The sequence below is a fragment of the Halyomorpha halys genome, unplaced genomic scaffold (genome assembly GCF_000696795.3).
Source record: "Halyomorpha halys isolate HHAL.00 unplaced genomic scaffold, Hhal_1.1 Scaffold400.1, whole genome shotgun sequence".
In the NCBI taxonomy this organism is placed as follows: domain Eukaryota; kingdom Metazoa; phylum Arthropoda; class Insecta; order Hemiptera; family Pentatomidae; genus Halyomorpha; species Halyomorpha halys.
In genome coordinates, this window is record NW_027106113.1 from 1,058,833 (window position 1) to 1,084,091 (window position 25,259).

General features: G+C 28.2%; 4 protein-coding genes across 8 annotated transcripts in view; 2 read left to right on the top strand and 2 right to left on the bottom strand.

Annotated features, from left to right (window-relative positions):
- Nucleotides 1–1,984: 1,984 nt before the first annotated feature.
- blp (mitochondrial import inner membrane translocase subunit Tim16) lies at nucleotides 1,985–2,562 on the top strand. Its single transcript, XM_014423034.2, has one exon. The coding sequence runs from the start codon at nucleotides 2,094–2,096 to the stop codon at nucleotides 2,481–2,483; it is 390 nt and encodes a 129-aa protein (XP_014278520.1). The 5' UTR covers nucleotides 1,985–2,093; the 3' UTR covers nucleotides 2,484–2,562.
- A 2,675-nt stretch (nucleotides 2,563–5,237) lies between these two features.
- Nucleotides 5,238–9,335, bottom strand: LOC106682281 (transmembrane protein 169). 2 transcript variants are annotated; one of them, XM_014423040.3, is made up of 2 exons: nucleotides 9,217–9,335; nucleotides 5,238–7,816 (listed from the first exon to the last, which is right to left on the bottom strand). In XM_014423040.3, the coding sequence occupies exon 2, from the start codon at nucleotides 7,802–7,804 to the stop codon at nucleotides 7,031–7,033; it is 774 nt and encodes a 257-aa protein (XP_014278526.1). In that variant the 5' UTR covers nucleotides 7,805–7,816; nucleotides 9,217–9,335; the 3' UTR covers nucleotides 5,238–7,030. The 2 variants fall into 2 exon arrangements, with proteins under 2 accessions (XP_014278526.1, XP_014278525.1); XM_014423039.3 differs by lacking the exon at nucleotides 9,217–9,335 and adding an exon at nucleotides 7,890–8,092.
- On the top strand, nucleotides 8,270–19,916 carry LOC106682279 (calponin homology domain-containing protein DDB_G0272472). Of its 2 annotated transcripts, XM_067053642.1 has the most exons (13): nucleotides 8,270–8,423; nucleotides 8,859–9,560; nucleotides 10,533–10,595; nucleotides 11,710–11,853; nucleotides 12,038–12,178; nucleotides 13,025–13,115; nucleotides 13,850–13,933; nucleotides 14,004–14,200; nucleotides 14,966–15,193; nucleotides 16,363–16,419; nucleotides 17,210–17,362; nucleotides 18,926–19,141; nucleotides 19,776–19,916. In XM_067053642.1, exons 1-13 carry the CDS (start codon nucleotides 8,409–8,411, stop codon nucleotides 19,914–19,916), a joined length of 2,232 nt encoding a protein of 743 aa, XP_066909743.1. In that variant the 5' UTR covers nucleotides 8,270–8,408. The 2 variants fall into 2 exon arrangements, with proteins under 2 accessions (XP_066909743.1, XP_014278523.1); XM_014423037.3 differs by lacking the exon at nucleotides 16,363–16,419.
- Arp1 (Actin-related protein 1) overlaps nucleotides 19,689–25,259 on the bottom strand; it is an 8,512-nt gene continuing 2,941 nt past the window's right edge. Inside the window, exons 5-9 of one of the 3 annotated variants that reach the window (XR_001343396.2) lie at nucleotides 23,355–23,520; nucleotides 22,227–22,400; nucleotides 22,083–22,145; nucleotides 21,325–21,522; nucleotides 19,689–19,977 (exon numbers count right to left, since the gene is read on the bottom strand). Coding sequence is in view for 1 of the 3 variants with exons in the window: in XM_014423038.2 (XP_014278524.1) it covers nucleotides 21,379–21,522; nucleotides 22,083–22,145; nucleotides 22,227–22,400; nucleotides 23,355–23,520 (547 nt within the window). In the remaining 2 variants the exon portion in view is untranslated. Of the gene's footprint in view, nucleotides 19,981–20,390; nucleotides 21,523–22,082; nucleotides 22,146–22,226; nucleotides 22,401–23,354; nucleotides 23,521–25,259 lie in introns of those variants that run through there. The other 2 variants (XR_002944973.2, XM_014423038.2) reach the window with 2 other exon arrangements.

Below are 25,259 nucleotides of genomic sequence, written 5' to 3' on the forward strand. Positions count from 1 at the left end.
GTAGATAGACTGGTTATTACAGTTGACGTCTCCCCTAAGATCTCATAATTAAGTTCCATATTATCAGTTAAATATATATTTTTTTTACTGTTGTATGAAGTCAAGATCATCAGCAATTCCATTATTCTAATACAAAAGGAAGCTGATTGTACCTCTATTTTGACCTCCATTGTGACCCACCCACTATTATTCCAATCATATACTGGTCTTACGAAACAATGACCGCGCTCGTATTATTCGGCTGTCTTCGAATATAGTTTTCGTCATAATAAAGTTACTTTGTAACTTACAAAGTAATACACTTCTAATTCAACCGCAGATGAGAGAAGGAAGACATACTTCAGAAAGCTGACCCCAGGAAACAAAAACGTAAATACTTTTTCTCATTATATACATGTAAATAAGTTATAAACGTTTTATTAACAGATTTATAAAAATTTATATACACTTAAATTTTAATTTATATCTTTCTTTATATTAGTTCTTAGTCAAATTCATAACAGATAAAACAAAACAATTTGAGATAGGAAGTATGAGAGCACATATAGTATGAAATACAACTTAGTATGGAACGTAAAATATAATTTACAAACAGTCTTTCTACAATGATTAATTCTAAATGAAAAATGAAATGTGTTAGCTACTTAAGATACACGTTTAGACAATATTTTTAACGTTTGTTTTTACCTCACAAATTACCTAATCCAAACATCAATGTATGTAAATTTTAACCAAATAGTTAGATATCTTGATAAGGTAGATAAATGCCTAGAGTGAACTGAAAGCATTCATAATTTAACCCGGGGTCGTCAAATAAGTAAGGTAAATATTTTAAAATTTTACAAATATTGGCTTTCCTCAATTTATATCAATTTATATAATCATTATCAATGTACAATCGAACAGTTGATCCAAAAAGTCATTTAAAACATAGAACTAACCGTTTATCTTTTAATAACATGTTTGGCTACTCTATTCACAGATTCATAGAAACTGTTTAAAACGATAGACCGTTGTTTTCAAATAGCCCATCTATATTTAGTTTATACTTCTATTGTTCCACTACTATAAATCCAAGTTTTGTTATTCAAATACTATGTAATGAATTCTGAGATAACCCATCCTCTGCAAATATGAATACGTCTTAAATCTTAATAAGATGCTAAAATAGCGTCGATGACGTTATGATTATTAGTATATACATTTTGAGAGGTAACAATTTGGAGAGGAATAGATGACACAGGATAGTTTTGAGTAAAAAACATTGTTATTCAACTTGTAGCACCTTCACTATCATTCTTTGTGTCTCTGAAATAGTATTGTAGAGAGAAAAAGAAAAAAACAAGACTCTTTAAATGTATTTCATACGAATACCAGTGTACTAAAGTACACGAATCATCCAAGAAATGAAAAACAAAATCAAAAGAAACCGTCATAATTGCTTGTCAATGCTGCAGCAAGACATACATTTTGAAACTTTTATTTATGTTTGTTTGAAAAACTGACTTAGTTACATATTCCCTGAGAACATATTGAACAATAAAATGAAATATTTGTTCCGTTTACAGGCTTACATATATAATCTCTAATATGTAATTTTTTATAAGTAATCCACGAAAAACTAGAGCTTAAGAACTTTACAATAAAAACAAAAAAGTAAGTAAAAATCTTACAACATAATAAAGTGAATCTTTGGCCTAAGCATATTTATATTTATCTCAAAACTATAGTTGACGAAATTAAAATCATTCATTCAGAAATTGGAAACGATTACATCATAGGAAAAGATGCAGATTGTAATCTGCTCAAGGAGAAATCGTTTTGGTCACTTCAACAGATTGCACCTTTTGAAGTTAGATTCATTTTTAACAAAATCCATTATTTCGTAATAATTTTACTTACCAATAAAATTAGTTTAATTCATTTAACGAAACACTAGAAACCATTGAGGATAATCATTGACGACGTCACTCAAAAATCGAATAGGCACTTAAGGTTTTGAAACCTCCTAACTTTGTCCAGTTTGAATCATGGAGTGTTTATGAGTTATTAGTTTTTTAGGATATTATATATCCTCTTCCAATTTGTTCTAAATGGCCAAATATTTGGGACAGATCATTGTTCTAGGAACACAAGTTATAGGGAAAGCTTTCGCCAAAGCTCTTAAGCAGGAATGGGCCGCTAGTCAAGAAGCAGCAAGAAGAGCTGGAGGAGGTCAAAGAGGAGCGAATCGTGCTGCAGAAAATACAAGAAGTGGCATGACGTTAGAAGAAGCCCAGCAAATCTTAAATGTAGATAAACTAGACCCAGAGAGAGTGAAGGAAAGATATGACCATCTTTTTAAAGTAAATGATAAAATTAGAGGTGGTTCATTTTACCTACAGTCGAAAGTTGTTCGAGCAAAAGAAAGAATAGATGCTGAATTAAAAGTAGAAAGCACACAAGATGAACCAAAAGTAGAAAAAGAGTCAAAAACCAGTTAGTGATGTAATCCGCTGTAATAACCTGTAAATATATTATTTGTTAGTTGGTTAAATTTCAATAAATTATTTTTTTTCAGTACCATGTAGTATTTTTTCATCTCAATCATATGGTTGTGTTTGTGTGACTGTGATGATTATAGTAATTCATTTTTTAGATAACTAAGCATTAAAAATTGAAATATTAGAGAAAATATTGTTAATATTGTGGTGCTGGTGTCTCAAGTCAATCATTGTGGTTTATTCACCATATTCAAGAGGATTATAAAATCCAGGATCAAGAAATAGAAGAAGTTGATCATAAATATTAGATTTTTATATATCTATTTGTGATATAATAGGTGTTCTTACAAGAAAATGATACTACACATACATCTGCCAGTTTTCTGTCAAAACTTTTATCGGAAAATACCTAAATGAATGTAAACACAACATCTACAGTTAGGTTGATATTAACCACAATCAACTGTTGCTTAGCAAAATGTATTTATAGTGTTTGAATATTTTTATAATTAGTTCAAATATTAGTTTTCATTAAAACTTAATTTCTGAAAGCATTAATCCACTGCCTGATTGAAAAGTTATTTTCTAATCATTTAACAGTTATTAACAAAACATATGAAATAAGTCAATCAAAAGTGACATGTATTTAAGAAGTAACTAAAATAGGATTAAGGAACCTATGTTTTAATATATCCTACATCTGATTGGCTTTATTTATTGCATAAAACCATGCGGGACCAAAGGCGTCGTCATAGATTCTTATCTCTTACAATCCACCGCATGTCTTCTCGATGGGGTTAGCAAAGTGAGGAACTAAATACAAGGAGAAGAAAATTATACACAAATAACATTCCTCATCTCTGCCCCGAAGGATCTTTGTTAAAAGCATAGAGGAGACCCAGAAAGAAAATATTTATAAGATAATAATATAATAGATAATAATCGTACTATTTGATGTTTTGGTCTTAGTTGCCCTTATTCCTAGCAGCTGAGACTTTTTATCACTAACCAGTTGGTGGCTTAGCGTTTTAGCTCTAACAGTATTCACATCAGAGATTGCAGGCCTGGAATTCATAGTTATGTTTGTCATCTTGTTTTATTCTCGTTATTATATGAATTCATTAATTGTAAATTTGGAGCTACAAAGTCCATTGAGTTATTTTTATTTTAAATATAAGAAGATGGTCAGAGTTGAGATAAAAAAAAAAAACAAATAGTTTAAAACTATTTTAATGTCCGACGTTTCACCCCACTTTGCAGGGCTAAAAAGATACAAAAAAAAGAAAACTGAGAATATTACAACAATAAGTTAATTTTTTTTTACATTATATTTATCCTAGCTTAAATTACCTTATTGTTGTAATATTCTGTTTTCTTTTTTTTTTTTATCTTTTTAGCCCTGATGAAGTTCTGCAAAGTGGGGCGAAACGTCGGACATTAAAATAGTTTTAAACTATTTGTTCTTTTTTTGACCGCAACCCTGACCATCTTATATTTAAATCTTTACGGTTAACTATATATACATATATTTTTATTTTTGTAATAATCATTACTTTATTTTCATTTTTGTAGATGTTAATTAAATTAGTTGCATGACTTAAGATCAATTCATATTGTACTTGTCTAGCTTAAAAATTGTATTCCTTCACAATGCCCTATTAGTAAAAAAATAATAATATTTACACTTCACTTATGTCTATCATTTCATTCACTGAGAGATGGTCAGGCCATATTGGATCAATTTTTTTAAATGAATAAAATAAAAAAAAAAATCAGGTTTGAAAATGGACTTATTGCATCAGAAATGTTGACCATTAGATGTAGTAAGAAAATGCAATTTGAAGGGTAATATTTCTTACTGAAATTACCACATTTAGTTATTAATTATGCCACTTCTTTAAAGTTTTATTTTGAAATGAAAGTGAAAATATTTTTTTTCTTTTTTTTTATAATTTTGTATTTATTTAATTAAGGAAACAAACGTTTTTATGTTTATCTTAAGCAAAAATTACTGGCAATAAGTTAAAAAAAAAAAAAAATCACTTGAGAAAAATGATGTATCACTTGGTTGTCACATCTGACAAAAAAAATTGTCACATGTGCCACCTTAAGAGCAAAGCAGCAATGTTTATAAAAATAAAAAAAATTGAACCAAGCTCAAGTTCAATAATTTTTTTATTAAAAGTAGTTGAGTGTTTGGTAATTTTTTAAAAATTAATATGTAACCAGTTAAATAAAGAGAATAATACAGTTGATAACATATTCAGATAGATATAATATTTCATAAATGTAATACAGCTCAAACCTATCTAAATGGTCAAGTTGAAATTTTCATCTGTATTTTATCAACACAAATTAAAAAGAACAGAAACTGTTTTGGGAAGATATACTGCTGTCATATCCTAAAGGTTCATTCAATTAAATAAAGTAAATACGAGCAGACTGGTTTGGAGGCACTTGATTCTTAACAGAACATAAAAGGAAAATGAGGTGAATACAATCCCAACCCTAAAATCTCCCTCTAACATGATTCCCATCTTATTAAAACCCACTAATTTCCTGTTATATGAATTATTTGTTTTACTATTATTGAAATATAATATCTACCTGCATATGATCATTTCATCATCTAAAAAATACCATGTATTTTACATATTTTTTAAAAGGGACTAAGTATAAATTGAAATCCTGAGAATGAATCATGTACCTGGTAAATAGAAGGGGGATAGGTAAATAAATAAAACTTAAAACAAATCAAATAAATTATTTTTATTCAGTCGTGACTGAATATAACACATGATATGTTTAAACTAATCAGATCTATAAAACATAATTAGTTATTATAAATATGTTGATTTAAACTGTGGTCCAAATACAGATATCATAGAAAAGTATAAAATTGTTTACAGCTATTCTAAGCATTTATGCGAAAATGAACACATTTATTAATTTTTTTATAATATTAAAAAATCATATTAACAACTATTGTCTCGATTATATTAAAATATTATGTAATATATTTTACATACAAACATAGTAAGTACATCAGAACAGATTTAGGATAATGTTTATATATAATTGTGAAGTTAAATTGATGATACTGTACACTTATGTCTGACAACAGCTGGGAAATTATCAATCAGACCTCTGCCTATGAAAACCCCAAACCATTCTAGTTGAGAGCCATCTTAGATTTTGTTCATTTCTTGAGCAAGCAGATGTATACAGCAGTTTACTGAGGATGCAATAATTTTAATAACCATTAATATTTCTAATGAATACCTTAAGTATCACAACTTGCCCTTTGTCCAACAGGTTGCATACAGTACCAGATTAATTAATAAATATCAAGTAAGCTATAAACTGTAATTATCCACATACATTTAAAAAAAATATTTGGTCCAAGTAAGAATTTTATAAATACTTTTTATGTCATGACTTAAATTAAATAATTAATAACTTAAATTTAAACTTATAACAAAGGAATGTAAATTTTGCAAGAAAATGTATACATAATTCATTCAATTTATATTAATTTAATAAATAATCTTTAATATATCACATTTCTAAAATGAAAATAAAACAATTATTTTCTTCACAAATTAGAACTGATAGAAAAATCAATCCTTAATTAATATATCTGCTTACACTTCAGCTTTAGCAACGAGATCACATTATAAACCAATAAATGAGGAGAAGATGGTTGGGGGTGCGGTCAATGAAAAACACAAATAATACATTTAATTTCCCGCTTCTCTCATTACTTCTTTTTATTAATTCTATTTTGTAAAATTATTCTGTTTATACTTTCTTTTTATATTTTTTATTTTTCTATACTTACTGTGGTTGTTATCTTGTTTTGTTTTTAGCCCTGAAGAAGGCTAGAAACTCTAGTCAAAACGTCGGCACATTAAAATAAGTTAATCATACTTATTTGTGTTTTTCATTGACCGCACCCCCAACCATCTTCTCCTCATTTATCATCCACGGTCAACTATCTCTCATAATTATAAACCAATAAATTTAATTTACACAATCTCACGAAGTTAACAAATGTCTAGTTAACTAAGCTCAGCCTTAATTCTTAAACCATTTAGTTTTATTAACAGTACAAATAATAAATGCATTGCTAATCATTCTACTAAGCATGATTTTTTTTTTATAAAATATGCAACATAATTGCAAGTGACTATTTCATTTATCTCTAAAATCATGCCAAAAATTATTAACTAATCTAAAAACTCCATATCACATTAAATTTCCATGTGAATTGCAAATAATTTTATCATTAAGTTTTAAAAAGAAATACACTCAAAGCATTCAGATAGGAAGCTTACATTACAAGTCAGTCTTTATTAAAAATCATATCGCTCAAAATAATAATAAAAATTAATTATATTTCTGAGATGACTAAATATTTAAATTGTATTACTAGGAACAATAATAATACATCATATCCTACACTCTTCACCATATGAGATCCATTAATAATTAAAGGTAATTAAAATGTGAAATATATCACAAAAAGGTATAAATGGTTTAAAATTTTAAGATAAAATACTATCTTGTGAATTGCATTTTTCGCTATCATTTGTGACTTTAATATCAGTCAAAACAACAACCTCATAAGGTGAGCATTCTTCAAGTTTAATGACAGAACAAAGCCAACCATAAAATCCCTTTTCCCAATCACTAATCTCTTTTTGCCAACTTATAAAAGACCACGAAACTTGTACACATGCAGCATATATTCCAAGTCCAATAGTAAAAGTTATAATAACAAATGGGTATAGCAATATAAGGAATGGAGATATAACAATTTTGACTAATAATTTCTTTTCTTCAGTAATAAAACTAAAAATACTGTACCACGTAATTGTGCCCATATAAAATGAATACAATCCAGAAATGAAGAATGCAACAGGAAAACAAAGAATAGTAAAAATAAGTATGTGTAAACCATTAGACATAGAACACGGTTGTTTCTTTTCTTGCTCTTTTGCCGCTATATTTGCTTCCATTAGTTCCAATTCTTCTCTAGAAATATTTAACCGAACATCTAAACTCTGCCCAGCCTTTTTGCCTCTTTTGATTGTACCAGTCATGGTAAGGCATTTTTCATTACTAACATTGCTGGATTTATCACAGGAATCAGAAGTCAAAGAATGTCTTCTTTCTTCATCAATATTTGAATCATTTGTACATATATTTACTTTTTTCTTCGTTTTGACATCTTGAGATTTGCTTACAACTGTGGTATCATCTAGGTCCCAGTTTGAAGTGATGGAAAAAGAAGTTTCAACCAAAGATTTTCCATTCATATAAGATTCAATCTGAAAACAATAATAATTATAAACAGCTTATTTTATATAAGAATTTACAAAACGAAATAAATAACAGACATACGGGAGATTTGGCTTCCAAATTTGATTCGTGGTTTGAATTAGCAACTAACTCTTCTGATTCTATCATTGTGAAAGAAATTTGTATTTCTTAAATCTTAAAAAAATTGTTATACTTAAAACAATGGCACAATTTAAATACATCCTTAAACCTATGTACTAACGGCAGAATTGCGGTCTACCCCCACCGCCCTTCCATTGCTAAGTGATCACGTCTTCCAAATTATTTAAGAATAAATAACTCACTTGGCATTGTTTAGAGCTACATATACCGGTTACGTAAATAATAAATAATGTAGTTTTTAGTATTAGATTATATTATAAGCTAGAGATGGTTCATAATTATTGGAATTCGGTTAAACAGCTTAGTTAATCAAGGTATCCATACACAACTTTATTTTGGCGATATTTATCACAAAGTTCGTTATTTTGATTTGATCAAACTTCTCTAACTTCTTTTAATGTATAATTACGGGTTAATTGAAACCAATGTTTCTATTATTCAATTCTATTTAAGTTGCAGATGGCTTCAAGCATCGTAAGTAAACATTATAGTCCTTTTAATCTCTTTAATCAGTTTTAATTGTAATATTCATGTTTAAATATAACAGCTATTTTGGAATAATTTGACCTTGTGAAGCCAGTCAATAGTAATTTAATTAAAAATAATAATTACTAAAACTTTAGATCTGGATTAAATGCTAATGGTTTTTCTACCTAGTTACTTCATGTAACCAACCACCTTAAGATAATGATGCTTGGTATTTACTTTATTGATTTTTACCAGATTAGCTGCAAGGTCGTTTTTATATTGCCTTCCTTCCATGCATGCTTTATTTATTAATTGCATGATAGTCTTCCTTATTTTTGACTTTGCTGCTTAGGAACCTAGGACTAATTAAAAGTGAGTACAACTGTATTAGCATTAATATTTGAATTTGTAAAAAATTCTAATTTCTTCCTGTTATTTTAGAATGATACTCAAGATTTATGTATTGAGAACCGAGAAAATGGCACAGAAGACCTTTCTGTAAAAACACAACAATTTCTTGATTCTGATGAACTTACCGTGATTACTGATCCTAAGCTAAAAAGAGAAAAACAAAAACTTAATGAATTACTGGAGTCATACAAGAAATTGATCGATAGATTAGGTAGCAAATTTGAAAATAATGAAGTAAAACAAGATCATGAAAAAAAGTTACATAAAATTCCAGAAATCTACGCAATTCTCCACCCAGAACTATATAAAAATCCTCGGGAAGAAGAAAAAAAAAAGCTTATAAATAAATTTGCTAAAAGACAATTTTATGATGTAGATAAAATCATACCTTCAACGTTTCGCACACCTCCAGTTAATCTCAATGATGCTCGTCAGGAGGAAAAAGAAAGATTAATAAAAATCCTTTCAAGTTGTCCTGCCCGTTTTCTTAATTCATATGATACACCTGTGTCACTTAAGAAAGTTAGACGTTCAGAATCTTATTCTTTACCACGAGATACTTTTATTAACCAGAGGGAAGCTGAAAAAGAGCGTTTAAGTAAAATACTGGCAACTTCAGCTACCTACTATCGAAAGAATCTTGATAAAAATAAAAGCACTGGAAGAAGAAGTTATCTAGATATTATTGCAGAAAAGAATACTAAACAATCTTGTGGATCATCCATTCAGAAGGTGAGTTTCCATATGTATTACAGTTTGCAAACACCATGATGATAAGTTTAATAACACTGAATTAAAATGTCAACAATATTTTCAATTTACTAAGGATAAAGGTACAAAGTACTAGGTTAGGTTTAATGGTTTAATTTATATAAACCTTTAAGTTCAGTATTTAATTTGTCATAACAGATTTCTCAGTAAATTTCCAAGATAGTGTAAGACTGTTTTTAAGGATATTTAAGGAAGTTGCTGTTATTAGTTTAGCCATTTAAAATTTCCGTGTGTTCAAACGAAAATTCATGAAATTTTCCCAGTTGTAAGAAAGAAATTTTGTAATCATTGTTATTTATTTATTATAGCATGGTATAAATAATATATTTATAGTTCCAATTTCCTGGACCAACTAAAGTAATTTTTCTCCTTGACTAATCTGTAAAAGTGCTTTTCTCACATACAAATAATATAATTTCATATTAAAAACTGAGAGAAACAAATTTAGTATTTGTTATAGTTAAAAATAATTTGGATTCATTTACACTAAGTAATTATTACTATCTTTTTTATTGTACACTTTGTGAGGTTTATGAATTGTAAAAGTTTTAAATTAAGCACAAAGTGTTAATACTCATAAAAATGTATTTATTTTGTTTTTAAAGTCCATGAATTTTTAATTATGTACTTACTAAATCTATTCATAAAAAATTATAAAACTAGAATAACTTATAAATGAAACTTACTGGGACCAGAATGCTAATCCTAATCATTTCAATACAAGTAGTGTGATTTACTTGAGTGGGTAATTGCTCTGCATTCTTTTCTCCACTGCATCATTCTTTCGTAAAAAGTGTTATATGATATTTTATTTATTGATTTTATTTTATGCTAGTTGATAGAAAATGTTATGATGGTTATTGACTTTTAGACTCCATTCATATATTTCAACAAAACATGTGTATTTTATTAATTTTTTTTTTTTTGTTCCAGTTAAGAGATAATAGTGCTCCACGTGCTTCAACCAGTAAAGATACTGTAGATGTTGGAAGAGCTGTAAGTTATTTAAAGTTATTTTTGTGCTACATTATCAGTCACTTGCTAATATTTTTTTTTATACTGGGAGGCCAATAAAAAGTGGTCACCCTTAAGTTTTTGAATATCACAGAGACTAGATCTAAACCCCATCAAACATCTATGGGATGAGTTGTCTTGGATAATAATAAATTTACCACAATCAGTTTGAGAATTAAGATTTTTTCTGGTTGTGTATATAAATATTCTGTAGTAGTTTATTCAAATGTTTATTAGGTCAATGTTACATCTAATGAAAGATGTGAATAAATTCTTGAAGGAAATATTCATCTTTCAAATTTTTCAAATTTTTTTATTTCTTTTTTTAATAATCTTGCTAATTTTTTCATATGATTAGATATGTATTTTAGAATAATATGAAAATAATAAATATGTATTGAAATTAGTAATTATAGGAACAATTATTTAATAGCAGTTGAAGAGAAGAGCAGGAAAAGAACAAATATATGATTAAGGATAGTCTCTTTTTTTTTTTTTTAGATAATTGGAAATATTTAAATCATTAGTGAACTAATACCTCTTTTCATAAGCATCTCTACCCAAAATGACCAAGTAAAACAGAACTAAATTACTGACAATCTATGTATTTATGTTCCATACTCCAACTTCTTTAGAGGAAAGGTCATCTCCTCCCCATATCTCAACATCTTGAGGATTATTGGGAATTTTTATCATCCCAAAGATTCAAAGAATAAAGGCTCTGTTATACCAAGTTTGTTGTATATTTTCTTTGCTTCTTCTCAATTATTTCTTGTTATTTTACTTTTAAATATTTTTCCTTTTGATATCTACCAGATATCAAATAAACTGAGAAGGATCAATATGATAAATAACAACAGCCTCGTATGATCTGGCTTCTGATATTATTTGGTGGGAAAGTGCATGCTAAGGCTAGTTCACTCAAGAGGATTTCCTTTGTAAATGTCATTTCAACTCCTTTGGTAAAAATGTTTTGTTTAGTGACTCTCAAATGTAATTGAGCATTTAGAATCTTTTTTAGTTTTCATGTGTATGTGTTCCTACTTTTTATTTATAGTTTGGTTAGTACAATTTACAACAAATTTTATATTTTCAGGAAAATATGGTGCGTCTTGGTGAATATTCTCCTCTTACTTCTAAGGAGAGAAGTAGAACATTGTTTGGTTATGGGGAGCATGAAGATAGACGTAATCAGCTTCTCGCGGAACGGAGGAAGGAGTATAAACAATATTTATCAAATGTACATGCATTAATATATGAATGTGACCTTATAACCAATTTTTAAGCTGTTTTTCATATGAGTTACTACAAATGATTAACAATATATTTACTTTATAATATAATATAATGAAAATGTAGATGTTTATAAATATATGTTTATGTTTTTTTAAACTTACTAAATTAATGTTTCTTCTATTATTCAGGTCCCAAAAGAGGCCATAGAAAAAGTTGATAAAGCATTGTCAACTAAAGATGATGACACTGATGAAATAGAAAATATACAAAAGAGATCGCGATGCCAATCTATATCTACTCAAACTGAAGACTCGCTAGATATAAATAGAGTTAGTATTTCTTTTATTCAATTAATTCATAAATGAAGGGTATTAATTATATTCAGTGATTTTTAAAAAAAACTCAAGGTCCTGAAGGTGTGTATATTATTTTGTTTATTCAATATTGGTTATACCTGTGAAACATTACAACTGGCTCAAAACAGTAATTGCATGATATCTATTTTTTACTATTAAAAAAGGCTAGAAAATTAAGTAAGTATATCAAAAATATCCTAATTATTTTAGTTGAAGTAAAGTTAGACTATGCCTCAGCAGAGAAGACTAGAGACTGAACCTAGTTATCTGTAGACCAGTTGCTAGGATCCTGGGTAATAGTGGCCTCATAGATTTTGTTGGTTGCCTTGTAACAATAGTTTGTTTTAAAGTGCATTGTGAAAGATTCTTTTGACAACTTGGCTAGAAAATTTATTTTCTGCGTAAATAATTGGTTGAAATTTGATTACAAAATATACATGAAACAAGATGTTCAGTTCACGATTTCTATTGAACTAGATTTTAATTCTGGTAATAAAAAGGTCCTTCGAACAGGTAACAGGTTATATAATATAAATATTTTTTTTATACATTCTTATGAAATAAGCACTGGCAGCCCATCCCTTCTATAAGGGGTGGATGTACCAATTGGATTTTGATTTTCTATAAAACATTACACTCTTAATGCAATTATCTAGGACAACTCAAAAATTTAACCTTTTAAAAAATGAATTTTTAAGATTTTTATTTTATATGAAAACTTATATTTGCTCCTTCTCCTATAGATTTTTTAAATATGAAACAACCACAGATAAATTTGTGAATCAAGAGGAAATTGTAATCATTGTTTCTCTTTTGCAGCATGAAGGGGCAACTTCACATGAAATACGTTCTCCAATTGTGAATAGTGAAATACAAACATCTCCACAGGTGTATTATCTCAGCCCAAGAGGTAATTCTTTTCATTCAAATAAAAGATAAATGCCGTCCAATTAATATTTAATTTTTCCCTAATATTCTCTAAAATAGAAACTCAGGTTTTATCATTACCTCCACAAGTTCATTTGACAGTCTGAGCCTTAATATCTATTCCTCTGTTACCCGGAGTTGTTAAGCCAAAGGCTGCTCTCACATTACCTCACAGTAGTATTTATTTAGAGAGTATCTGTCTTCATCTCCATTCCTGTTTAGGGATAATTTACATAATCAATGAAGATACAATGTATCCTTAGAAAATGGATGGTTGTTGAAAATGTTACTCTTATGATTTAACCACATATTTTGTTAGGTTTTGGTTTGGAGATCTCTGCCTGATTAATTTTGTTTTGTTTTTTTAATCCAATCATCACTTACCTCTCATTTGCTTTATTTATTTGATTGATCATATTTATAATTTCTTTTACATGTTAACATATTAATTTTCAATGGACATATAATTATCTAGATTGCAACTAACAACTAGTTTGTGCTTGACATGTTGACTCTCAGTACTTTTAAAGATTCTGATGTTATAAGCCAATTTAATTTAATAATATTATATGGCCAGTATAAAAACATGAGATATCATAGTTAAGTGCAATAGGCAATAATGCAAAATATAAGTTATCATGTTGTTGGTAACCTAACCTGTCAATAAAAAATATAAACTTTTTATTTTAGCTTCATCTTTTTCAATTTTTCCTTTAGAAAAGCTTATGTCAGATCTCCATGGAGTATCACGATGTTTTCCTGGTGCTGCTAGTAAAAATGACAAATCTATAGATAACCAAGGTAAAATGGCAATTATTTCTTAGCCGTTTCCCTTTCTGAAAATAACATTTTAATTATGTTAATTCTTTAGATGTCAGACTTCGTCAAGCTGCTTATGCCAGAGCTTTACAAGAGCAAATTGATGAAAAAAAGAGGCTTGAGGAAGAAAGAAGAAGGAAAGAAAGAGAAGAAGATGAATTAATTGAACAAAAAATACGAATGGACCAAGAAAAAATGCAGAGTGAAGTATCTAATGAGCAAAAGAAGAAACAGGATTGGATGGCTCAGGTATATTTTTTAAAATTTAATTGATTATTATTATCATGAAGTATATTTTATTTATTTGTTTAAAATCTTAAAAATGAATGTATGTATTTTAACCAGGTAAATAAATGAAAAACAACTTAAACGATATTATTTTTGTTTAAAATAACTTTCATTAGCTTTAATGAATTTCTTCTCCATACACCCAATACAATATATTTTATTCCTTGTTTTAAGATACTCTTTGGCTTTGGATCATTAATCTTGAAAAATAAAAATTTTGGAATAAATAAAAAATTTTTGTTTTTAAAATTGTGTCAATCACTGCAAAAAGTTTAGTCTTTTGGAAAAAAGTCAGTTTAGTATGGCGGTAGACCTTTAATTTTCAGATCATGTGATTTTTTAAAGTTAATAACAACTTATATATTATTCTATTTGTGTTTCATTGTCCTAACTTCATCCCCTAAATTTTCATCTCAATTATATATTTTGGAAAATAATTATAATTTGCTGTTGTATTTTTTCATTATACACACAAATTACCTACAATGTAATTGCATTTTTGGGCTATTAAATTGCTTATGATTTCACGTTTGTTTTGAAAAATGATGTATTTATTTACTGTATGACCCAATTGATTTCAATATTTGTATTTCTTTTATTTAATTATCCACAGTATGAAAGTTTGTTTTGTCTTTTTATCTATATCTTATAATTCAATTATCATAATTAAAAATAATATGCTATGTTCAACTTGAATTACAGAAATTTTGGTTGATTATTTTGCAGCGTCAAAGCCAAGAAGAAATACTTAGTAGAAAGATGTTGGAAATGAAGTTTGAGGCCCAAGAACTTCGTAAAAAACAACGAACGAAGAAACAATCACCAGAAAGTGTTCGAGAAATAAGAGAACCACCAGTTAACATACCTATGACAACGTCTTCTGAACCATCGCAATATAGAAATGTTAAACCTCAGACAACTTTATCTGAGCCATTACGAAGCAGTAGAGATTTGGTAATTTTATATATATATTATTCATCTTAATTAACAATTTAAAGTTAAGACCTAGTTCTAATAGGGTACTGAAATAAGTTTAGTGTCCTACACAAACTTAATGAAATATATTAGTTCTTTCTCATATTTAGAATATGGATTGTAAAGTACTTCACTCACATAGAAAGAAGAAAAGGAAGTATCGAAATGAAAAATAAATCTATCCTTTAGGAGATATTGTGATTATTTACCAATAGTTGAGCTAGAGTCTTATTTAAAAAGACGAGAGCATTTTCCATTGAGAAAAAAGAAAGTCATGTTATCACTCCTTTAACCGCTAAAGGTGGCGCAATTATAGGTAGGTGTGACAGCCTGAAACAGGGTTTGGCACACTGTGCCTAAGGGTAAGATGATTTTGTCGGCCTCTTAGAGAATGTAGTTTTACTTGAAAATTAAAAATATTTACAAAAAAATAGTGTAATGTAAAACTGTTCAGGTTAAGAAATATTATTTATTATTTAATTATTAAATATAAAACCATGTTTTTATTTGTCGGGAAACATTATAAATAAAGATGTAAAAGAATTATGCTTTATGGAAAAGAAAAACTACAAAATACTAATGGAACACTTCAGTAATGAGTTAATTATGCTTAATGTATATATATGAAAAAAGTTAAGACAAAATTCCATAGTGTACTAGACTGATTTAATACTTTAGTTATATTCTAATGTTCTTCCTCAAAGATAAAAATTATGTAATAAAAATCAGATCAAAATTAATTGGTGAATTAAATAGAATATAATTGTTAACTATCGAGATCATTGATATATCGTTAAAAAACATCGTTATATTAATATGTCATTTCGATTTCCTAATTAAAACGCAGCCCCCAGATATGTGGCTAGAGCGCTGGGGGGCAAAGAATGTATTTCACGACCTGCATATACAACAGCTGGAGCACTAGGTGCATAGACATCACCTAATACATATAAGCGGTGCAGTTAAAGGGTTAATGAACTCTTAGGTATCATGAAAGAAGAATTTTTTTGTTAAAATATTTTATTTAGCCAATGTTAGTTAAAAAATAATTTTTCCACAAGTCAGGCTTTAGGGAAAAAATCTGAGTTATCTATAATTTTAGCTTTTTTAACATTTATAAGTTTTTATTACCATAATGCTTACCAAAGACTGGAAGAGTTTCATTGAGAAATATTCCTGCCAGGACACATCAGCCACGTTGGAAGGTATTATTTTGTTGAGTATTATTTAGTAAATAAGACATGGCTATAGAAATTTATTATATATAGTAGAGGCTTTGGGGTAACAAATAAATACAAATTTCTGATTTTGTTTAATTTACCAGATCTAACTAAAGTCCCATAAGTAAATAAAAATATAGTTCCTCTTATTTCAAGTTATTGCATAATTTTCAGTGAAATTTTTGAATTTTTATTTATTTTTCTGATTTATAGCCTACAATCCTCATACTTAAACTTTTTTTTTTTTTTGGAAGAGTGTTAATAAAATATTGAGGTATCTTATTCTGGATCCTTAATTTTAACTATTTGCTTTATTACGTCTTCTACAAGATTACTCGTATTAGGCAATAATTCAAAGTAAAAGTTATCTTGTATTTACAATATTCATGCTAAAAATTATAATTATTCTCCAAGTTTTGTTGCAATACCAAGATCCAAGATATTACCTCTACTTCCTTCAATTTTATTACCTGTTGTTATTTAATACCATTTCTATGTATTTTTTTTCTCTTGGTGGTAGTGGTATACAGTCTTTTACTCATTGATATTTCCATACCTACCATGAAGAAGTTGATAAGTCAAGTAATTAGGTAACGATAAACTTCTTCACAGTTGGTATGGATTTTACTGTAATCTGATCCACCCCTTTTTTAATCAGACAATTATGAATAATAATTAGTAGTTATTCATGTGTATAAAATATTTATTGAATCATGGCTTGTATATTATAAATTATACATCATTTATTGTAAATTTGATTTTCTAACATTTACAGCAAGAAAATAAAATAAGGATCCCAAAGCTTCCAGAAAACAGGTTTAGTCTAATTGATAGAGCACCACTTCTTGACGCTGATAGGCAGAATGTATTGAGTAGTTGCGGTTTGTCTCTTTCTCCCAACCCACCTAAGGAAAGATCAAGACCTATGGTAATGTTTTGTTTCTTTATTTCCTTAGGTTTTTCTATATTTAATTTTATACTTTTCACATTTTTTAATATCATGAAACAATATGTTATAATTACTTTTTTTACCGACTTCAACAAATAAGAAATATATTTATCTAGTTACAAACGTTTTATCCTTAAGGCCACTTTCATTTGAGGTTATGACTTAAGGCACTTCCTACTTCCACACACGAACTTATGCATTTTTTTTTTTTTTTTTTTTCATTTTTAATAAACTTGATTGTAATAGGTAGTAAATTCTCCTTCCTTAATTGGTCTGCACACAAAGCTGACCATTTAAATTTACCAGGCTTCTATCCCATGAACTATGCAAATTGATATGTTTCTTTACCGTGATGTTGGGAGCTTCTGATATAATATAGTATACGTTCATATCATGAGTATAGACATGGGCCCACTAACTTTTGAAAGTTATCTATAGAAGCAGCATCTACAACTTGGTAACAATAGTCAACACAGTACTGTTACATCAAGAAATATCTCCTCTGATCTATTGGAGTAGCAGACCCTCAGTATTTTATTTTTATAGTTATTAATTTTGTAAATTTGTTTATTGCTTTTCATTATTGAGTTTGCTCATTGGATTTTATCTTGAAAGTCCCTTTTATTTTTGTTTCTATTCTTTATTTTATTATTCTAAATGTTTTATTTTGATTAAATGTGTATGTTTCTATTGTGCCCTTCCTTTAAAAAGACTACCTTGATTTGAGGTGGCTTTCACAATGTCTAATAACCCTATATATCAAAGGAATTCTTTATAAATTGTAAATAATTCTTAATTCAGACTTTGAAATAAATTATAACCTTTTACATATAAAATTTACACATGTTCTTTCATCATCAAAATAATAATATTTTCTAATTATGAGAGATAGTTGACCGTGGATGACTGTACGAGAAGATGGTTAGGGGTGCGGTCAAAATGAAACACAAATAAGTTAATGTAACTTATTTAATTGTGCCAATGTTTCTAACCTTCATCAGGGCTGTTAGCTTGAAAAGCAAAGGCCAAGTGGCGAGAGAGACAAGTCACTTGGCGTTTGCCTTTCAAGCTAACAGCCCTGATGAGGGCTAGTAACTCTAGCCAAAATGTTGGCACAATTAAATAAGTTATATTAACTTATTTGTGTTTCATTTTGACCGCACCCCTAACCATCTTCTCCTCGTACAATAATATTTTCTCTATATTACTGATGTTAATTCACTTTTTTTTTATGTTTTTCACAATATTCACATTTCGTTGTTCAATTTCCATTGTTTCTACTCTGTTCATGGCAACAGTTAAAATGTTTTTTATTTTACTTTACTAATGACATAAAATATCTCTACAATACATTGTATTTCTTTTTACTTAGTTTTAGACTGACATTTTGAAATTGAATATTAGATACTCCTCTTATATTTTATTTTTAAAGACAAATACATTTAATTTGTTAAAACATTTATGATGAAACATACAATTATTAGTCTTTAATAGTTCTAACTTAATTTTAAATTGTATATGAAAACAAAAAATTTATTTTAGATGGCTCCGGTTTATGATATTGAGTCAAAGATTCGAGACAGGGAAAGAGCTGAAGAACTCCTCCGAGCACCTCTAGACTTTAGAATAGATAAACCTCTATCACCGACCAACACCAATGGCAAAACAAATGGCAGAGCTTCATCGCCCCCTATACCTGCTCTTCGTACCAGAGATATTATCAATAACAACACTAAAGTTTTAGAACAAAAATGGAAGGTACTAACCTAGATGGTATTGTTTTCTGATCTTAATGAGTAATAAAGCTTCCGATACATGATTTTCAGTCATGAAAAATAAATTTGAGTTTCTCATATTAAAATTATAATTTTTCCTCAAGTTTATTATCAATTTCAATTTCTAAATGTATAATTTTCTACTATTAAAAAGGCTCTCTGATCATTGAAATATTGTATAAGGCTCTCTGCACACGATGAGAGATAAAATAGAAATGAGAGACTTGAACTGGAAGCGATTAGTTGGCATACAAAGCGAGATGAAATCAAACCGGAAAATACTTGTCATGTTCATCATTCTCGAATAAATTTGCCCTTGTGTGTGGAAGACCTAATTATTTTTATTATAAAATAATGAAAAATAATACTAATTAATTTTGTATGAGAAATTAATTCTTATTTAACTCCCAAAGAAATGTAAATTTAAGAAAGAAAAAAAATTGACAATTTTAATGATTTCTTATTATTTAGAGTGTTTTATTTTATAGAAAGAATACTGATTATATTATCTATTTAAAAGAAAACTCAAATTATGTACATCTTTGCCTATATTTTTGATGCCCTTCTGTTATGGTGTTAGTTTTTTGTTTTTTATTACTTATTTTACATCTTTTCAGGTCCCAGGACAGGGAAAAGAATTAAATAGGACACAGGCGAATAGTGACAATATCCTCACGCAACTTGGAGCGTTTAGGCGCCAACTTCAGCAAGAACACATGAAACTTGAAGCTAGGTTGCAAAATCAGGCATCCACTTGACATTTGTCCAGGTTTCTGTATAATCGCCTGCCTTGAACCATTTCTTCCATGTAAAGTGCTTCTGCTTTGAAAAAATAGGAAGATTAATTAATTTATTCATAGGGTTTTTGATATTATACTTAGTCAACCATTTAAGTTATTTATATAATTTATTCTGTAGTAATATATTGAAATTAGTTTTAAGTCATTGTTAGTAAATAAATCTATATATTTTAACCCTGAGTAACTTATAGTTGTAGCTGTAATATTTTTATATGTATAATATGATTAATCAATCCATTTAATAATTACTGTATTATATTTTTATTGAGATGAATCGACATATTTAAAACGAATTTGCTGTGATAGTTGTAAGTTTTGTTTTCAATTAACATCCTGCCAAGAATTGTCAATTTATATTTTATCTTAATTAATTTTAATTTTAGGAAATGTTGATTAGGAAAGTCGGTTAGGAAGTTGGCTGTTAACAATGTATAAAAAAATTTATTACTGTTTATTTTATATTCACAAGCCTTGATGTTATAGTTAATTATTGGAAATTAGGGGAACAGTAGGTACAGTCACAGTTACTAGTGCTGAGCTTAGTAGACAATGACTCCCACTTGTTCCACCTTCACATAGCTGCTGAGACATGTATAAATTAAAAAAATAAAACAAAAAAAGATTGAAATAATGCAAGATATCATGAACAAAAATGTACAAAAATCTATAGAAAGATAATTTATTTTATAATGTTTAAAATTAAATATAAACAAGCATAAATATTAACATATAATATCTTATCATATTTAAGTTATACCATAAATTAAAAGTATCAAATCACACGGGCTGACTTTGTTTTTAAATACGTCTTTGATTTTATTTTCTTCACATTTAACTATATTAGGCAAATAGAGTTGTTAATGTTTCTAACAAACTAAGCTTAATAAAAACTGTGAAGTTATTTTTCATTAAATTCATTATTTGTTTCTGTTAATTTTGTATGTACATGTGTTATGTATATAGTGATATATATATAAACATGCACACATATAAAACCTACCTACTAAATATAAATATCCCTTTCTTTTACATGTGCGAACAATGAATTAAAAAAATAATAAATTAAAATAAATTAATACATAATCAACACATACATTTAAAAAATATTACAATCATAGTGCAACATTATCAGATCACAAAGTACAAAATCTGTACAATCTGAAATCACTTATACATATGACAATTGCACTTATAAATGCATGAAAGAAAAAAAATGTTACAAGAGGGTTTAAAAAATAACATTCAGCCAGAAAAGAAATGCCAAAGTGAAAAGTAATATATCCATGATATATTTTATCCCTATACACTTTTTTTCTTTGCAAATAAAATTTAAGTGATATTTACTGTACTATAAATAAATCTTTACTTAATAGCAGTTGGAATATATCAACGTGAAACGTATGGTTAATGTGATCTGGGGCTAGAATGTTTTCCTGTGAATCGCTCTCCCGCCTTCATCCTCAAATTCACGCTTTGAGACCCACATTCTCTTGAAAGTATCTAAAGATGCCAAGATGGATCCACCAATCCAAGTAGAATATAGTCGTTCTTGTGGAGCAGATATCTGAAATTGTGTTGTAAATGTAAACCAGTAGAAGAAAAAAAAAAAGGACAATAGGGATTTGATTATCTCATAATTGAATAAAAAATCACAAGTAAATTTTAAGATATCTAGCAAAAAGAAAAATATTGTTGAACCTGTACATATATTTTACCTCCATAAATAAAGCTAAAAAATATACTGAAGGAGGGAAAAAGGTATATTTTTGTTTTTAGAAAACTAGAAAAAATATAGTGAGCAAACAGTTGTTGAGGGGGACTCTTGACCCTTGTTTGATGTGGTGACTCATTTATATAGCACATTATATCAATTAATAAGTATTATTTTGTTAAATGTATAATATATCAATTAGAAGAAAACTTAAAATTAATATCCAATTCAATATTAAACAAATAATAAGTGACAAAAGTACTAAATAAAATAGTTAATTATCATCAATCACAAAAATTGATTTCAGTAAATAAGTGAATTCAGTAAATAAGTGAATACAAAATATTATCTAACTGATTGTATATTATAAACTTATCAAACTGATCTTTTAAAAAAAATTAAATCTTACTTACTCTGATTTTAATATCCTTAGGTGCTACTTTTTTAATCTCAGAAAGTAATCTGTCTCCAAAACCCTGTAAACAGCAACATAATGGAAAATAAATAGGAAATATTCTTAACAATGTGATAATGATAATTTTTTTTTTTTAAGTTACCTTGAATAATGTAGAACCACCAGATAAAACAATATTCTGAAAGAGAACCCTCCTTAAATCGAGATCTGATTTCTGTATGGAATAGACTAGAACTTCGTGTATACCTTCGCACTCTTCACCGATCAAATCTGGCCTGAACAACACTTCTGGAGCACGATACCTTGCACCTCCAATCTGGTAAAAGGTAAGGATAAAATATAATATTTGAATTTCAAGTAACAATAAACTTAATTGTATCAAATAATAAATTTATTTAATTGGAAGATAAACATGATATTTATACTACATCAATCATTTAAAATATTGTAGTATTTATCGTTAATCAAATATAGAGTAAAAACAACTTCTAATTTCATTCTTTTTATTTATTTAAATTATTTTTGTTATAGATATTAGTGGATAAAAATATATGAAAGAAAGCACTATATTCATATGAGGTCAAACAAGTAAAAAATGAAACAAAAAAAAGAGAATTTTTTTTTTTTAATTTATTTATTAATATTTGCAACTGTATTAAATATATACAATAAGTAAATTTGATACGAATAATTCTTAAAATTAGGTTAAAAATAAAAGGCTATATCCATACACAAGGGGGTAAAAAGACGATTAAAAAATTAATGAACTATCAACTATTAAGACTTCAAAATTAATAATAATAATTGTCTCTCAACTCACTCATTTAAAAATAAAAACCAAATTATTTAAGAGTCGTCAAAATTTGAATTTCATCTTTCTCACATTCAACTTTTTTTAGACATTTATTTTTCCCCAAGTCGTCTTGAAATTCATATGGATAATTAATTAGTATCAAGATCAAAATATATATGTATTCAATCCAATATTTTATTTGACTTATGATCAAGTTTTGTAAAGTACAATTGTTTTAAATTTGATAAATATAGTTCATGGATGAATGTAATAGTTGATCTACTTTTCTATTGATAATTGTAATGTAAATATTCAGATGATGGTGAATGCAACCTTGAAACATAGACTATTGGTATACACTGAAGTGAATAAAAAGAATGAAATTGGAATTTATTTTTGTTCAATACTGAATTCAATTACAAAATTTATTTTCAAGAGCTATTTATCAGGAAATTCAATAAACATGAAGTAACTTACATCTAGAGAACTCCCGTCGGGAAGTAGATATTGTTGTTTTTCCGTGTCAGCCGAATCCTCTTTTTGTGGATTACTTGATAAGTAACATGCTTTTTCTTTTATGGTTCGAACTATTTCAAATTCGGCAGTTGTTTTTAAGTAAACCCCTTCTTTCCGCAGAAGAAGTCTATGAAACAATGATTTTATGAAATATAACTCATTTTCATGCTAAAATAGGGAAGGAAATCTAATATTTATAATGATAAGTCTTAATACTCGAGCATAATACAGAAAAGTATCTGAGATAACATTAAAATATTGTAAGGATGGCCCGCCAATTTCCCTATGAATATTGTTCATTTCCTTTTACTAATTTAAAAATATATACACAAAACTTGATAAGTCTGGCAAAAGGCACAGGCATTCAAACCAATTATTCATCCAATTGTTTCCAATTTGGGCCCAGAAGTAGGACAATAAACAGAAAAACAAAAATTCTGATACACAAACTAATCTAATCTTTTATAGGTCAGTTTAGTTCCTAGGCCTTGCAGATGACCAGAATAAGTGGGAAGATCTCTTACAAATATAATGGCACTTCAGCAGGCTGTGAGACATTTATCAATATTAGTTATAATGTTAACACTGACAATAAAATATTGTTATAAATTTAAATAACAATCATAAAATCCAACCTCTACATCTTTAGCCTCGTGAGTAGTATGATAAACAGATCAACAAAAATAATGGCATGTAAGCCCTTTATTAAGAAATATGGCTCAGCGATATGGAACATTTCCAAATTAAATGTATACACACTACAAATTCATGAAAGATATTCATAATAGATCCACTTTGACTATGTGTATAAAGATGTTATATTTATAAGAACCTGTACAAACTGCAGAAGAGCCCAAACGTGGCCCACTTCATCCATATGGCAGGCCATATAGCTTGCATGACTAACACCGGGGAAGACTATAGAAAAGGTTATGCATGAAACTAAAAGACCAGGGAGACAAAAACTACAGGAAGGCTGGAGTTGCTCATAACGCTAGAACCCTACCCAGCATTTGAAAATAAATATTTACTGCACAGGGTCAGAACGAAGGTAGAGGCTGAACCAGAAGGGTATGACCTGGGAAAGGGTAACACACAATAAAGAAAAATATTCAAACACAGAGAGATATTGGTAACTTTCAACACAAGGACAACCACAACGCAAATATGTCCCTAATTTCACTTCACAAAAAAACATTTACTAAAATCTGAACCAACTGAAATATTCCACACTTTCTATTGTCAATTCAGGGTATTTATTTTTTTCAGTTACCTTGAAATGATAAATAATAGAAGACTCAAGCTGTTCCCCTCCTGAACTAGTATATAACGAGAAATGATTCAGGGCCAAATTCACAGAACAGACTCAACAAAAACTTTTCACTGGGCTAATTCAACATAATCTAATTAGAAGTGAATATTGCTCTTAGATGAGTGAAATTTACTACTTATTGGCAAGTGGAATATTTTGGGCCATACGTATATTTTTAGGTTATTATTCGATAGTATTAGACAAAAAAACAGTATAACCTTCTTACAACTTTCATATTTATTAAGTATTCTGGGTTTATCTTTTAAAAAGCTTTTCAGTGGATTTTTGGTATTTTCTCTATGATATTCAGGTTTTTTCACAACTCCTCTCAAGATTTTATTTGTCAAATTGATAGCAGTATTAGACTCATTTCATGCTTTACAAGTATTCATTACATAAGCTAAAAACTTACTTCACCAATAGGCTTTATACCTACAGTTATTGTTTCCTCACCACCTGCTTATGAATACCAAATATAATGTCTTGTATGCTTCTTTTAAGATTAATACATTGCTCTTTGATGACAGATTAAATCTTCTGATCATTTCTTCAAG

What these genes read in the sequence shown, in the direction of transcription:
- blp (XM_014423034.2), top strand. Translation starts at nt 2,094, where the DNA reads ATGGCCAAATATTTGGGACAGATCATTGTTCTAGGAACACAAGTTATA.
- LOC106682281 (XM_014423039.3), bottom strand. Translation starts at nt 7,955, where the DNA reads ATGATAGAATCAGAAGAGTTAGTTGCTAATTCAAACCACGAATCAAAT. An exon ending in ATTTGGAAGCCAAATCTCCC is followed by an intron (nt 7,817 to 7,889) that starts GTATGTCTGTTA and finishes TATTGTTTTCAG; the next exon opens with ATTGAATCTTATATGAATGG.
- LOC106682279 (XM_067053642.1), top strand. An exon ending in ATAAACAATATTTATCAAAT is followed by an intron (nt 11,854 to 12,037) that starts GTACATGCATTA and finishes TCTATTATTCAG; the next exon opens with GTCCCAAAAGAGGCCATAGA. An exon ending in TACGAAGCAGTAGAGATTTG is followed by an intron (nt 15,194 to 16,362) that starts GTAATTTTATAT and finishes TGCTTACCAAAG; the next exon opens with ACTGGAAGAGTTTCATTGAG.